This window comes from Myotis davidii, unplaced genomic scaffold, assembly GCF_000327345.1.
Source record: "Myotis davidii unplaced genomic scaffold, ASM32734v1 scaffold284, whole genome shotgun sequence".
Classification (NCBI taxonomy): Eukaryota; Metazoa; Chordata; class Mammalia; order Chiroptera; family Vespertilionidae; genus Myotis; species Myotis davidii.
In genome coordinates this window covers 56,461-72,762 of record NW_006295261.1, presented here as the reverse complement: position 1 = coordinate 72,762, position 16,302 = coordinate 56,461, and the positions used below count along the sequence as shown (strand labels likewise).

General features: G+C 38.2%; 2 protein-coding genes across 2 annotated transcripts in view; one reads left to right on the top strand and one right to left on the bottom strand.

Annotated features, from left to right (window-relative positions):
• Positions 1-6,024, top strand: part of JCHAIN (joining chain of multimeric IgA and IgM) — a 14,566-nt gene extending 8,542 nt beyond the window's left edge. Inside the window, exons 2-4 of the mRNA XM_006769901.2 lie at positions 385-511; positions 4,265-4,345; positions 5,023-6,024. Of these exons, the coding sequence (XP_006769964.1) occupies positions 385-511; positions 4,265-4,345; positions 5,023-5,227 (413 nt within the window). The 3' untranslated portion in view covers positions 5,228-6,024. The remainder of the gene's footprint in view (positions 1-384; positions 512-4,264; positions 4,346-5,022) is intronic.
• Positions 6,025-12,573: 6,549 nt separating this feature from the next.
• The window catches only part of ENAM (enamelin), a 14,719-nt gene continuing 10,990 nt past the window's right edge, over positions 12,574-16,302 (bottom strand). Inside the window, exon 8 of the mRNA XM_006769900.1 lies at positions 12,574-15,423. Within this exon, the coding sequence (XP_006769963.1) occupies positions 12,574-15,423 (2,850 nt within the window). The remainder of the gene's footprint in view (positions 15,424-16,302) is intronic.

The window sequence follows — 16,302 nt, the reverse complement described above, 5'->3', positions numbered from 1 at the left end:
TAAAACCAGAATTCTTTCAGCTCAGGTGCCCATATCCTGGTCCAAGGGAAGAAGAAAATCCTTTTGGAGTACATTTGGATGTCCTTCACTGCGCTGTGAGATTCTACTCAGCTATTTTAGATTAGGAAGGAGAACAAATGGAGAAAGCTGAAATTGATCAACCATAAAACTGATTTTTTCTGCAGGAAATAAGATTAACTCAATACAAAGTTGATAAGTAGATTTTCATCCCCGTTTCTTCTTCTTTTAAAATATATATATATTTTATGGTTGATAGTATTACAGATATCTCCCATTTTCCCCCCTTCTATCTCCCTCCTCCCAGCTCTTACCACCCCATCCCACCCCAAGTCCATTTCTTCTTAATACATTGTATTTTTCCAGCCCAAGACGAAGATGAAAGGACTGTTCTTGCGGACAACAAATGCACGTGTGCCCGGGTTACTTCTAGGGTCATCCCTTCTCCCGATGATCCTACTCAAGACATTGTGGAGAGGAATATCAGGATTATGTATGTGGTATTTTATATTTCATTTTTTCATGTTGTAAGCAGAGATACTCTGTCATATCAGTCATTGTTTGAAGGTAATACCTATGTCTTGCTCCTCTTTGTGATATGTAGCACTTGACAGGAGATTGAATCTAGTTAATGGACCTGAGTCAATTATGCACAAGCTGGGAGCAGGAACAAGGTTTCCACACAGTCTAAAACCAGTCAGCTAGGTCAGCTGATTATAACTGAAGGTTCAGATCTAGTCATCAACATGCCCTGTTTGTATGGAGTTATTTCCGTTTGAATCTGAACTTTTAGTTGCTCTTGATCAGTTAAAAATGAAACGACATAACACTAAAAGCTTTATTTTGTACCACATCTGAACTACAGAGTATTTTACATAGTACTCAAGTGGCGGCATAAGAGGTAAGGCAGACTAATCAAATTGACTAATTTGGTTTAGTTTTCACTTGTCCATTGGGCTCCAGATATTCATTTCATTTCACATGTAGTCCAAGTTATAAGTTATGAGTCTTAATATTTAATTGCCAAAATGCTAATAATATTTAAGAAATGAGATTCCTATTGGATCCAATCAGTAAAGCCTTCCTTGTGAACACTTCTGCCTTGAATAGTTTCCTAACAATTGGGTACCTCTTTCTGAAATAACATAGCATTCAATTCCATCTAATCAATGGAAGAAGTATAGTGTTTTTAAAATTTTGTTTCAAGTTCTGGTTGGGTCACTGGTTGTGCTCTTGTATGCAAGTTACTTAACTATAAACTTCAACTTGCTTATCTTTTTAAAAAATATATATTTTTATTGATTTCAGATAGGAAGAGAGAGGGAGAGAGATAGAAACATCAATAATGAGTCATCGATCAGCTTCCTCCTGCACACCCCCAACTGGGGATCGAGCCCACAACCCAGGCGTGTACCCTGACCAAGAACCGAACCTGGGACCCTGCAGGCCAATGCTCTATCCATTGAGTCTAACTGGTCAGGGCAACTTGCTCATCTTTAAATAGGGGGAAATAGTATATATCTCATGGGGCTAATATAAAGATAAATTGAGATCTATTAGAAAATACTAAAAAAAGTATTTGCTGTTATTCATCCACCTAACCTACATGCCAATTATCTTTATGTTACTATACTTACTTATTTATTTTTTGTCTAAAATTTTACATATGTCTCCTTTTTCCCCGATTGTTACTATACTTCTTAAAATACCTTGGTTTACCCAACATTACAAATGCCATGGCCTAACCTACAACACGAGCATAACGCTCAAGCTCTTCCATTGACACTTTTTTTCACCTCATGTTTGAAAATCCAGAAATATTGTAGTGCCCTTATTTTTCCCCACTCACAGTGCTTTCTTCCTCTTCTATTTTTGCATGTTGTTCCTCTGCTTGAAGAACCCTTTCTCCCACTCCTCTTAGCCTGGTTAACTTCTTCTCAACCTGCATGTCTTAGGTTAGACATCATTTCTTCTGGCAGGTTTTCTCGGACCATTCAGACTCTATACCACTGAGCTCCCTGTTAGAGAGAGAACAGTTGGAGAAGCATGCGACTGGAAGGGATGGATGGCATTCATGACATTAAACATCTTATGTTTAAATCTTCAGATTTTTAAATGGCACTCTATAATTCTCTAATTCATCTTTTTTTTCTATGACCATTCTTTTTATGATATATTTTTTTCTGAATTCAGATAATTCAGTTACTTCATCCACTTTGCCTGATGTGTATTAATGGTTCTCTGATTTCATTTCTAAAAGTTCTATTATTATTGCCATGTCATTATGGCATTATTCCCAACTCCATCACTTCCTAGCGATATGACTTTGGGTAAATTACTCAACTAATTTGAGCCTGTTTCCAAAACTATAAAAAAGGGATACAATATATGTATGTAGATATACACGTATACTTTATAGGGTTGTGAGAATTAAATGTGATAATGTGTAAAAGTGTCTAGAACACTGTTTGACCCAAAGTAGACATTCATACATGTTTATTCCCTTATCTCTATCAATATTTAAAACCTTTTCTGATATTACTAGAGCCTTTCAAACTAATAAAAAATAAGTAAGTCCATTCATTCATTCAACAAACATTTATTAAGCGCTACTGAATGCCACTGAGGGTTGGAGTTGGGGACTGTTGGAGAATTTACAGTTGAGTAGGGAACTGTAAACAGTTAAAAAGCCAATTACAATACAGTAGATGCTATGATGACAGGAATAGGCATAGGATGTTAGAGGGCACCCAGTCCAATCCTTGTGGGCTGGTGCAGAGTGGCAGTGGAGGCAGGAAGAATTTGGAGAAAGTAGTGGAAGTGAATGATGGCTGTTAGCTGGCTGAATGGGAATTAATTTTTGAATGTGTGGGGAACGTCAGGGTTGATAAGTGAGGAAGATCATTCTAAAGGAAAAGGAATAAGGGTTGCTATAAGGATTATATGAGATCATCATGTAATATATTTAGCATAGTACCAGGTACACTGTAAGCGCTTAGTAAATGTTAGAACTTTTTTTATTTTTATTAAAACTTGGAGACGAGAAAAGCCTGGTAAGTTTGTGGAATTGCCAGCTGTTGTTTAGAGCTGGCATGTAGTGTAAAGAGGGTGGCATGGTGAGAGATGAGGCTGGAGAGTGACAGGCATGTCATTAAAGATACCCTGGTATTTCTGGAGAGACACTGTAGGTTTTAAGCAGAGAAGGAAATTAGGCTCGTATTTTAGAAAGGCCATTTTGGCAATAATGTAGCCAATGCATTGTAGGGGTCAAGACTGAAGGAAGGCATTGCTAGGAGAGAAGAGGCAGTGTCCTGAACCAAGTGGATGGATTTCACAGATGCAAAGAGAATCAATTGAACTGTGACATGGGATTAAATATAGGTCATGATAGAAAGGGAAGACTCAGGGATAGTATCCAGGTTTTTGCTTGGATATTTATATGAATATTATTGCTAAACACTGAGTTAGGAAACACAAGTTTTTCTTTGTATCTTTTGGTAGGGATGAGTGCATATGAGGAGAAAAATGACATAGATGAAAAAATGTACAAGGTAATAAGATCACCTGAACTATCTGATTTTTCTAATTTTTCATGGAAATCACCAAATCAAGAGATTTGGATTCCAGCTACAGCTTTACTACTTAGTAGTTGTGTGATCTTGGATAGGTTGCTAACCTCTCTGATGTATAATTTATGCATTTCAAAATTGTGGGTACTAATAACTGTCCATTCATTCCACAAATATTGAACATATTCCACATACTACACAAGTAGTGAGGCACTGGGAATACATAACTGTTTTTGCCTCAAGGAACTATGTAGTCTAGGGAAGTTATGCCTCAAGCAACTATGATATGGTGTTTGTTATAATAAAGATAGATGAGCTTAATAAGACTACAGAGGAAGGAGTTTATAGAGGGGTGGAGATGGTATCTAAGTTATCATAGAGACCATAGAGAGGGTAAAACTTGAGCTGATTGTTAAAGGGAAAAATGGATTTGCCAAGTAAGCAAACATCACTGACAGAGGAGCTGTTGTGAGGTTTATTTTGAATGGGAAATGCTTAAATTATAGCAAATTACTGTGAAATCTGAGTATGAGCATCACCATAGATTCTTTTACTAGTAGAATGCTAAATTCACTAGATGCCCTCATGAAAAAGTACTGCCCTAGCAATATACCTATTACCAAAAAATAGCAATATCTGTTAATTTCATCATTTTGACTTGTTTTTCTCTTTTTTAGTGTTCCTGTTAACAACAGGGAGAATATCTCTGATCCCACCTCGCCAATGAGAACCAAATTTGTGTACCATTTGTCTGACATGTAAGAGATTTTCTTTCAGCTACTACTGATATATATATATATATATATGTATATATATATATATATGCAAGTTAATAACTTTAAAAAAATTAACTTGTTAGTAAGAATGTTTTGGAAAATATGTTGGGGTCTAAACATTTATTAATATAATTTTAACTTTTGAATACATTAATTCTCATGTTAATTATTAGGTACCATAAATTCATAAAATGTAATCACAGATAAAAGTTAGCTATAAGTTTATTCTAACAAAGAAATACTTGCCATTAGTACAGGAAGGGCTGATTTGTCTTAATAGCTCAGTAATTGGATTTCAGGCATATTAACATGTAGGTGTTTTTTTGGAAACTACAGAATTCAGTATCAAACAATTTCTTTAAAAATATTCTTCCTTCTTTGTCACTATAAATAACTTAATTCCAATACACAATTGACAATTAATCTAACAGAGTAGAAGTTGCTATATGGTGAAGGGAAAACAATATTGTTTTGTCTACACCATATAGCAACTTCTACTTATATTACTTACTTTCTTTCAGTTAATTTTTATATTAAAGGTTGAAAAACATCCTATAAACCATTATACATTGTAGAGCACTGCAAAGAATGAATTTATTTTGGATACAACATTTGATGGGGATTGTCTAATGCATAGATTTGTTTTATTTGTTTTTCAGGTGTAAAAAATGTGAATCTACACAAGTGGAACTGGGAAACCAAGTGGTTACTGCCACCCAGAGCAATATCTGTGATGAAGACAATGAAACCTGCTACACCTATGACAGAAATAAGTGCTATACAAATAAGGTCCCATTTTCATATGGTGGTAAGACCGTAATGGTGGAAACTGCCTTGACCCCGGAGTCCTGCTATCCTGACTAATTAAGTCATTGTTGACTGCACAGCTTATCTTGAAAGGCTCTCCATTTTGATCCAGAAAGTTAATATATTTATTACCAATGAATTTGAAGCCACAATATTTTGATAATGTAAAACTCCATCCTCCAAGTAATTAAAATAGTAACATTGTTATTTTTATTAGGTAATTACTTCTCAACTCTTAAGTATTGTATGTTCACATTTAAAGTGTTGAATCTCTTATTGCCCTTGCCTGAAGGGATCTATGTTAATAATATAATTTCTAACATTTAAAAAAATAGACAATGAGAGAGAACAAAACTTAAGTTTAAAAATCAGGATACAGAATTAAATTTTGTGGGTGTTTTTTGTACTTTCTTTTCTTTTCTTTTTTTTTTTTTTTGCTTTGCCTTGGAGAGCCAGAGCTTTTGCACACTCCATGCTATTCTCTTTGACAAAAAGTAAAATGTGTAGAGAAAAGTGATATGCAAACACGTCAATTATAGATCTTCATTAAAAAAGTGATTAGAAAACATGTTTTAAAAATATTTAAAAATAATTAAAATTGAATCTGTAATATTTATGAAACCAGTGAGCTGAAAGTTACATAATTAAATGCAGAATTACAAAATTTGTTTTGACATAACACAGATTTGGTAGCAGATGATACATTTTTTTGGATAAAATTAAAAAAAAATCAGGGTCATGTAAGAAATTCCCATTGGAAGTAATCAATGTTGTAACTGAATCTAATGAAATATGTATTCCACAATATGTATTCTCTAGCACAGTCTGAACAATTAAATAGATTTTTAAGCATATACCTGTGTGAAATAATTTATTGGGAAAAAGTTTGTGTTAACTTTGTTGTATGTAAGTTAAATATAATTGATTACTTATGAATAGTTTGTAAGTATGATGTGGTTATGCATTATTCACTGAATTCATACATGTGCTTATCTGAGATAGCTTTGGGACTTAAAACTAAAATTAAATAAAAAGGCAAGGTCCCTCAGGACAAACATAGTGTTCCTAAGTTTAGTTAACATCTCTCACCTCATACAATTACAAGCAATTCTGTTTCTTGTGATAAGAACTTTTGCGGGGAGATAGTTTCTGGAGAGGCTCCTCTCTGTCTCCTCATCTTTGCCTTGGTTTTTTTTGCCTACCTAATAGGAAAAGGTTTTGTGACCACATTGCCTCATTAAATGCCAGCTAGAAGAGCACCTCAGACTTATAGTCCTGGGGCCTTCCTTCTTTTAGAAGTTCAGTTAAACTCAAAGATCCTCATATTAGTAACAGTTTATTACTCACCATTAGCTAGGCATCAATCAATGGTTTAAGTATTAACTCATTCAATACAAATCCAAAGTAGCTGGTGGCTCTTAAATGAGAGTTACTGAAGAAAGATGAAAGCGTTCCTGTTAGTTTTACTCATATGTTTGCTTGTATTAGTCAACAATTAGCAAGGAAACACCAAGGAAGCAACGAGGAGGCAGCTCTGAAAGGAGCCTCTCGATTGTTTGCAGGGAGCGCATTTGACCAATGGCTCTGGTATCCACCACTGTGTTTGTATGAGGTACATGGGCTGCCTGCGAGGGTAAGGATTCTAATACAGACCAGTGCCTGGGAGACACAGGACTCCTCTGATGGGTCACTGACTTGAGGACTCCCCATCAGCTTCACTGAAAATTTCTTAGCACCATACGTTCATTATATATTACTTATGCAATCTTCCTTACCACTTTCTTTCCTCCACACAGGTCAGGCCTGAGTCAGAGTCTGATGGCTTGCCCAGCCTTCTTGGGCTCCTGCCCCATTTTCTTTCACAGGTGTTTTTCCTAATAAATATCTTGTACCTTTAATTTCATCTTGGATTCTGCTTCTGTGGGGCCTGAATGAATATAGTAGCCAATTATGAGGTATCTGATTTAATGATGATGATGTTGATACTGAACATTATTCACATCCATGTGATTCACCTATGTCATCTAATTTTATCCTCAGAATGACTCTTGGGCTTACCTTTATGTTGTTATTGAGAAAATGAACTCAGTGCATAATTAATAGTCTGGTTCACTGGTCTCTTAAATGGCAATGAAAACTCAATCACTGCCATAGCCTCAACAAATATCAATAGAAGCCCTCTGATAATCATTTTGCCCACTATAACATTTTTTACAGTTACTGTGACATTTTGAGGTTAATGTGACCAATTTACTGATCTGTTATAAGTCAATTATTTCTGTCCTTTTAAAATGTGAATTAAATGGATGCTGTTTTTAAAGGACAGGTATAAGTGGGTATTAGTGGTGAGAATGTTTTTCTTCTGCATAGTGCTTAGCTATTACTTACTAGTAAGTGAGCACACTCAGCACCAGCCAGAGAAAATTACATTAATTAACAATTAATGTAATGTTAATTGAGTGATGTAATAAGAGTAATGTTCCTTTGCGCCAGGCCCTTGAAAACCAGTAGACACAAGTCAAGTATTCACTTTAAGACTATAGATAGGAATGATCTTTAATGATATTTCCAGGTCTTGGCTTTGGGTGGCTGTGTAGCTTAGTGGGTAAATTCATGGCCTAGATTCTATACTTAGTGTCTAAATGACATCACTAAGGCAAGTTCATTCAATCTGATTAAAAACGAGTAAAAACGACTTTCTCATAGCTTGTAAAAATAAGGATTCATGCCATAATTTTTGTACACCACTCATTACAGCTATTATAGCACTCAGTAACCCTCTGTAAATTGCAGTTGTCATTGTGTGTTAATTGACTTCTGGCTCTTCTCTTTACCCAGGAAACAAATCAGAAAACAATGTGATCATATAGGATCACTGATTCTCAGTTTTTAGCATGCATGAGACTCACCCCAGGACTCATTGCAACAGATTCCTCCCTCCCAACCCCCATGATGACTAAGTAGTTCCGGGATACAGCAGGAGCAAGTACATTTTTCAAAAAATTTCCAGCAGCTGCTTGGAATCCTGTGAGAACTACAGCTTTAGAATTCTAAGCTTCCATCTCCTCCTGGTGGTTGATTTATGAAGTACAATGCATATTCATTTTTAACATGTTTCGTTTAATCCTCAACTGCCCTATGAAATAAGTACTATCTTCATTTTACAAATGATGAAACTGAGATGCAAAGAGATGAAGTAATATTCATAGGTTGTACAGAGAGTGTATGGAGAAGTGGTAATTGAATCCAAGACTGTCCATTTTGTGATGAAGCACAGAAAAGAAGGTGCTGGGTCTTAGGCAGATGAAATGGTCACTGAGTGCAGAGGACCGTGATTGGGGAAGTGATGGGCTCTGAGAGCCGCGTCATCTGTTTCACAATCATATCTGTGCCCAATTACAGCTCAGCCTTCTCCTTTATTTGAAGAATTCTGCTCTGTCAAATGGAATTTTGTTTGTTACCCGCTAAATCCTGTTTCTAAATCTTATTGGCCATGATTTCAAAATGAGAGATAAAGGTCTAGCGGCTGCTGTTAAAGGGCTAAGGGTGAGAGGCAAGGAAGAACGGGTGGGCCAACCCAAAAGCTTTGATTCCGTTGTGAAGTGGTGATTACCTATTTCCCCAAAGTGCAGTTTTCTGAGTTTTAATGGGGCAGTTGGTCTGAGTCACAGTGAAACCTCTGAGGTTTTGTGAAGGAGGGTCACAGTTGTTGATTTGAATCCAACATTTTAGTTCCCTTTTTGGCTTTTAGACATGAAGTTTGGCTTCCTGAGGGCAAGCTGAATCTTCTTTAGGGTCCTTCGGGTCATGACTGAAGCAGCCTGGGATATGTCAAAGCAAGCAATAAAAGTAACTCAAAGGTCATGTCTTGTGAATTTCCTTTGAAGGTGTATAAAGTTAAGACTCTGATGTGAATGATTAAAGTGAAATATGTTCAGGGCATTCAAAAAGCCAGAGGAAGAATCTTCATGATGATGGCTGCTAGACTAAGTGTTCCGAGGTGGCTGGACCCTACATTCATTATCCTACTTCACTTTCTGCTTAAAGTGGAAAAGTTCAAGATTTTACCCAGCCAATTGGATCAATGGCCAACTACCCTTTAAAGAAGTCTATTTCAGGCTGTGAGACAGAAACACTTATAAGTCAGTTGTATTAGCCTTGCTGGATTATCTCCTATTTGCCATCCTCGGGTGTTATTTTCTTTCTCGTTTATTTACGTTATCATCTAAATATATGGCTGGATATATCCAGCCATTTAAAAATCAGCAAGTGATAGCCACAAGATGTAGGAACTTGCCATGGAAATGGAGAAATGGCAGTGGGCTGGGAGTGCTAGACACAAGAGGGGGTCACCTCGGAGCCTGCCATCCTACTCCATGCACCTTTAACGTTAGAGCTGACTTTAAAAGCTTTAATCAATAACTTAACAAGGGCACACAGAATAATTCCTTTACTGCAGGGAACTCAGGCCTGGTATCCAGGTTTGCAGAAGGATACCTGTGCTAATGAGTCATTTTCTACAGGGACATTTTCTCTTTTTGTTTTCTCACTGTAGTCTCAAATTTAATAGATGTTTTTGTCCTCATTGTTTATATTTTGCATTACAGAGGTCTCAGATGATAATTAAGTTCCAGTGACTCATAGATGAGGATTGTCAGCATATCTGCCAAGACAAGTGTTTGATCCATACATTTTGATGAAATAGTGAAATGGAAGAGTATTTTTACAATGAAAGGCATTCATATCTAGATTAAAAAGTCATTTGAAAAAAGTAGTGAAACATAAAATGTAATTTTATTTTGATGAAGATAATTCTTAAGAGACAGTTTATTTAGAATAAGTTAATGATTTTGCAATGAATGATTCAAATATAAAACTGGTGGTGCATTTATTAAGGAACTAATAAATGGCCTAGACAGTCTACCTCTAAGATCCCTTCTTACCCTGAGATTCTATAATGCAAATGTTGCCGAGTACATTAAGCTAGAGTGTGGTGGCTCATTCAGCACCCTCAGTGGTTTAATGGGCAGGAAAAGCACACTGTGGTATTTTCATGGGAGCTTTAAAAGCTGTTTTAAAAAACAGTCAACCAATAAATATTTATCAGATATCTACTATGTGCAAAAGACACAGAGCCAGGAACATTAGAAGACTCAAAGGACAAGATTCATTTCCTCAGGAAGTTTTCAACACTCTATTTTCTCATATTTCAGAGGTTTTATGAAATCTGTCTTGATGGTCAAACCTCAGAAGGAGGGCAAGGGAGGGTGAGAGAGGGGCAGTATGAGATCAACCAAAAGACTTGTATGCATGCATATAAGCATAACCAATGGACACAGACAGTGGGGTGAGGAGCCTGTGCTGGGGGTAGCAGGGGGTGGGGAGCAGGCTGGGAGAGGTCAATGGAGGAAAAAGGAAACATATGTAATACTTTCAATAATAAAAAATGAAAAGAAAAAAGGAGTATGACCTAAGAAGAAGAAAAAAATACAAAGAAATCTTTCCCAGGAAATTTCTCCTAAGAATTCCTTAGAGTTAGAAGGTAACTTTCTAGGTAATTCTGAGAATTCTTTTTCTCTAGGAAAGAATATATAGATAGTGGGCCAAATGCCATTAATAAAAACAAAATACCTAGATGTATTCTAAGCAAGGCGATATAAAAATGTCCACTTTACAAAATAATTTACACTATTTAATCAAGGTATGAAGAAAGTGTGTCTGCAAATATTTCTACTAGGACATGAAGAATGAAAATATTTATGTTGCCCTGGCCCATGCTTCTCAGCAGTTAGAGCATCAGCCCACACACTGAAAGGTTATGGGTTCGAATCCTGGTCAAGGACACATATTTGGGTTGCAGATTTGATCCCTGGCCCTAGTCAGGGTGCATGAGAGAAGCAACGAATTGATGTGTCAATCATCAATAGTCCAACAGAGCCACCAGCACAGCAAGGGCCTCTCTCACATTGATCTTTCTTCTCTGTCTCTCTCTGTTTCTCTCTGTTTCTCTCTCTCTCTCTCTCTCTCTCTCTCTCTCTCTCTCTCTCTCTCCTCTCTCCTCTCTCCCTCTCCCCCTCTCTTTCTCCCCACCTCCCTTCCACTCTCTGCAAACAATGGAAAAAATATCCTCATGTGAGGATTAACAACAACAAAAGTCTTAATGTTTCTAGTAGCACACATTGCTAGAACCACTTATACTGTACTATGAAAGAAAACTAACTGTTGAGTGTTTCCTTTATTTGATTTAGGACAGTGTTTCCCAGATGATGAGTTGGTGATGGGATATAACAAGTCCTTGTCTTTTTTGTCTAAGTGCTCAGTCACAGAGTGGCAGTCTGTCCCTATCTACTTTCCTAAGCCTTATTCCCCTGCTGCTTGTTCTGGGTAACAAGCCTGTTTCCTCCCATACTTCTCCTTGAATGTGTTCCTTTGACTGAGTTGTGTTTACCTAGTAAGACCGTAAGAATATAAAAAATGAAAGTATGTACCAGTGTCTACTATTTCTGAAATATATTCTACAAAAATGTTTAGGCTAGGCCAAGAAAAAAAGTAAGATAGAGTTTAGAGAGTAGATATAATAAAGGGAGAGAGATATACAGTCTTAAGATGGAAAATCGGACAGTAGGGAGAAAGATAAAGGGAAGAAAGGAGTCAGAAGGGATTGGTTGACAAGTGACATGTTAGGAGACAGAACAAAGGGGGAAGAGAGGAAGACAAAAATGAAAAAGGTAGATGTAAAGACTAGTGATGGTTAAAGATAGCTTACTATGTAAGAAGTGATAGAAAGATGGAAAAGAAAGAAAGCTAAACATGGAATAGTTTAGATCGAATTAAAAGAAGGAAGATAATAAAGTAAATAATAAAGGTAGAGAAAAAAAGAGGTAGTGGAAGAAAAAAGTGCCAAAAGAGAACATTACCTAGGTTAAAAACAAAAACAAAAACGGACAAAGACCAACACAAGAAAAAAATGTACAATCATCAGGATTATACTGACTCCATACACAAAATGGAAAGTTCATCTGCTTTTCTGTTTTGCAAAACCAGAGCATTTTGCAAGTATGGGACTTTGAGAGAAAAAAGAAGAATCAGCAAGCAAAGGGAAACTAACCCAGACAAGTGACTTCCAAGTTTCAAGGTGGTGGGGTCATAATCTTCCTGCCTTTTTGTTTGCTTGTTTTTTAAGGTATGCACTAATAGTGGTAGCACTGGTTGTAGTGACTCCAAGAAACCCAACCTCATCAGCACCACCTGGGTCACTCTCCTATTGTTGGAATGGGGGAAAACATAAGGATCACCAAGCGGGACACATTTAATCAAGTCTTCAGGGGAAAACTTTGAGAACCACTGTAAAATATCAGGTATTTTTCTTCTTCAAAGAATGCTCAGTTGATATACAGTAATTCCTAGGCCTGAAGTAGTAAGCAGTCTTGTGGATTGGTCCCTATTTGAAGGGAATCAAATGGAATGTGTTCATCTACATTATATGGGTCTACAATTATACTCTGAAACTGGGTCCCAGTAGCTAACCCAGCCAATGAGTCAGGAATTTCAGTAGGCATTATTGAATCTCCATTGAATGGGCTTTGCCTTCCAATACTAGATGGAGTTCCAGGACTGGAGGAGTGATACTTTGCTAATTTGGAGCCAAAGCATGGTAACTGTAGAATGCTCGATGGTCTTTGTTGCTGCCTTTCACCCTCATTTCCTTGCACTTCACTTTGGATTTCTTCTGGCTTGGGGCCTTCATCTGGTGTGCTGATAACAAGCTGCTCGGGAGTAAGGTCAACAGTCCTTTCATTAAGCTGGTTGCCTTCAAATATTGGTTCCAAAGCATTGTTTCCATCTCCTCCAAGGTCATTTTTGAGACAAGGTGTATTCTTTGATTGAAGGGAACTGGCTTCAGAAAAAGGCATAATTCCCCTTTGGCCCAGTTGATTCTTTATAGAACACGGTGCGTTCCTCCTCAAAGTGGACACATCATCTCTAAAAGGACTTGGGTTTTGACTTTCTCCAGGCTGTCTTTTCTCTGAGCTGTTTCTTTGGCTAGGTAGGCTGCTTGTCGGGGAGATGGTTTGTCTTGCATGCTTAGTGTGGCTATCTTTTGTATACAGGGAACTGGTGTCTTGGTTCTCCCCTGGTGCAAGACCAAAGGATGGAGTGTAGTCTTGTAGAGCGAGTGGATTGTCCTTGTGTCCAACAGAGCCACCAGCACAGCAAGGGCTTCTTTGGCGTTGGTGAAATAAATGTGCTTCTTTTTGGCCTGCTGAATAACTTGGAGGAATTAAGTCCTGGAAAGCCAAGTGTTCATTGTCTGGTGAATTTAACCTAGTATTCTGCATTCCATAATTCAAATTCTCACCTTCACGCCATATTGGACTTTTCTGAAGCCCAGCTGGGGAGTTACTGGAATAGTGTGGGCTCTCTTTCTGGTGTGGTGGACTAGCAGGGGCTTTGTGTAAATTGGTTGGCCGATCCCAGAAATTTCTGTTAAAGTATGGTCTTCTTTCTTTCTGCCCTTGGGTTTCTATCCTATGGTCCCAGGAGTTCCAAGAAGGAAACAGAGAGCTTTCTTCTTGTCCAACAGGCCTGTTGGCATAATAGCCCCTGTTCTCCACAGGCGGTGGTACAGTGGGAATTGTATTATATGATGGGAAATTCTCATCTGCGTTCCAGGGGTAAAATTCACCATAAGGAAAATCCTCCCTGGGTTTCGATGGATTATCTAAGGAATAGGGAAGGTACTCCTTTGGTCGATTTGAGGTATACTGTTCATCTTTGTAGTGCCTACCTGGGGCGCCTTCTTTAAAGCGCGACTCCTCCACACCCCATCTACTTTGTCCTGGAAAAGGTTCGTCTCCAGTTGGATCAATTGGGTCCTCTTCATTATAAGGTACTGTCTCTTTTGGGTCTGGAGTATTCATGGGGTATAGCGGATCTTCCGGTAGTCCCATATTATTGGGAGAATCATCTCTTTCATCCCATGTATTGCTTCTAATGTATGGTGAGTTTTCCCTGGGATCATAGGGGTTATAGTCAGGGTAGTACCCATCTGCCCTAGAGCCATGGGAAGGATGAGGTAAGTGTTCTTCCTGCCTGGCGGGGTCTTCCTTAAAAGGTGGAGAGATGTCTTGGTGGTTCCAAGTATTTCTTCCAGCAGGAAAACGTTCTCCTGCTTGGGAAGGGATGTCCTCAGGGTATGCAGGCTGATATGTACTGTGCTTCAATTCTGGTTGATTAGTTTCTGATTCATATGGGATCCTTCTTGGCTCTAAAATAATCCCTTTGGGCAAATTCTGGCTCTGGGCTTGTCCATCAGCATTTGGGGCTCTTCTGGAATCTCCTCTTGGGTAATAAGAATTTTCACGCTGATCAATAGAATTAAAATTTGGGAGTTGCTTGTTACTCTCGGGAGGAGGCAGTTTATAGTTTGATTTATTAGCTCCATTATCTTGAGAGTTTCTCCAGGGGCCAGTTGGATCTCTTGTAGGAATGACTACTCGTTCTTTTTGACCTAATGGCTTTTCTCTTGGATTTTGAATTTTTTCATTGCGAACAACAGTACCATGTTTGGGACCCAAAGGGGCAACATTGGTTCCCATAGGGTGTTTATTTGGCCCCTGAGGTTTTCTTCTGAAATTTGCTGGATTTCCTGCAAGATTGGGAGAATTGCCTCTTGCAGTAGAAGCATACGGTCTGCGATAAATTGGATATCCAGGACGAACAGCTTGCTTGCCTTCCCAAGCATAGGAGTTCCACCGAGGACCCCTTTGGACTGGATTTCGGTAAAAAGGCCCATTCTGTCTGTGTCCCATGGTGGTACCAGTGGGACGCCATTGTCTTCCCACAGGAAAACTTGGAAAGTTGGAATTTGGGTAATTTTCACGAATATTTGTCTGACCCGAGCCCCATGGGATTTGACTTCTTGGTGCCCCCTGGCCTGAAACATTAACTGCAGGGTGTGGATTGACCCCATTTTGAGCTGTAGGGTTGCCCCCAGTGTTGGGCCCATGGCCACTGTTTCCTGTTGGGCTGGTGTCATTTCCACCCGGACGCCCTCCAGGATTGGGTGCATTTGGTTGGGTAGAATTAGTCTCAGGAACTGTTGAATTAGACGAGGGCTCGGTGGCTGGGCTTTCCGTTTTAGGAGGGTCTTTTTCTTTGGGTTTTTCAAAATCTTGTTCAAACATTTCTTCTGAATAATAGGGAGGACGACCCCCAAATCCCTGATATCCAAAATATCCAAAGTAAGGATTCTGTAGGGAAGAAGATAGACATTGATAATTACTCTCTGCTTCCCACCAGGTGGTGCTCAGAATTTTTTAATGTGATAGGGAAATCTTATCAGCCACATGCTTCTTTTAACACTAATGACTTAAGCTTTCTTTCTTGACATTTGATTCCTCCTTGGGTTCTATGACCCTTTTACCTTCTGGTTTTTGTACTTGCTGACCATTACTTCTCAGATTTCTTTTTCTTGTCCTGTATTCTAAACCTATTTTTTTTAAAGGTTTCCATCTCTATCCTCATTCTCCTGTTCTCATTTTACACAGTTGCCTTGAGCAAGCTATTGCAGTGGAATTCTTTTACTACAAATACATGCCAATGACTCCCAAAGCCACAACTCTGGCCCATCCCATTCTCTCCTGAGGTTAAGACAGTAAGACAGCTTCACTGAAGATCTCATGAGTCCCTCCAACAGAATATACCCAGATTAGACTCATCTTTCCCCAAACCCCCTTCTCCAATATTCTATATCTAAGTAGTATTCACAATGATTTACTCAGTTTCCAAGTTGTTTCTGTTTGTCTCCTTTATCTACCTAGTGATTAATGACCACATCCTATAAACTCTAAATTTTTATTCTCCTTCTTTTGTTCCCTCTTCCTTTATCCCCCAAACCCCTGAACTATTGCAATAGTTTTCTTACTGGTTACTCTGGATGTAATATTACCTACCTCTAACCTTGCCTTTCCATTGCCACCAGAGTAGTGGAGGTTAGGGGTTGGGTGTGTGGGAAAGTTCTGTCACTTTCCTGTTTATTTATTTATTTTTTAAAATATATTTTATTGATTTTTTACAGAGAGGAAGGGAGAGAGATAGAGAGTTAGAAACATCGATGAGAGAGAAACATC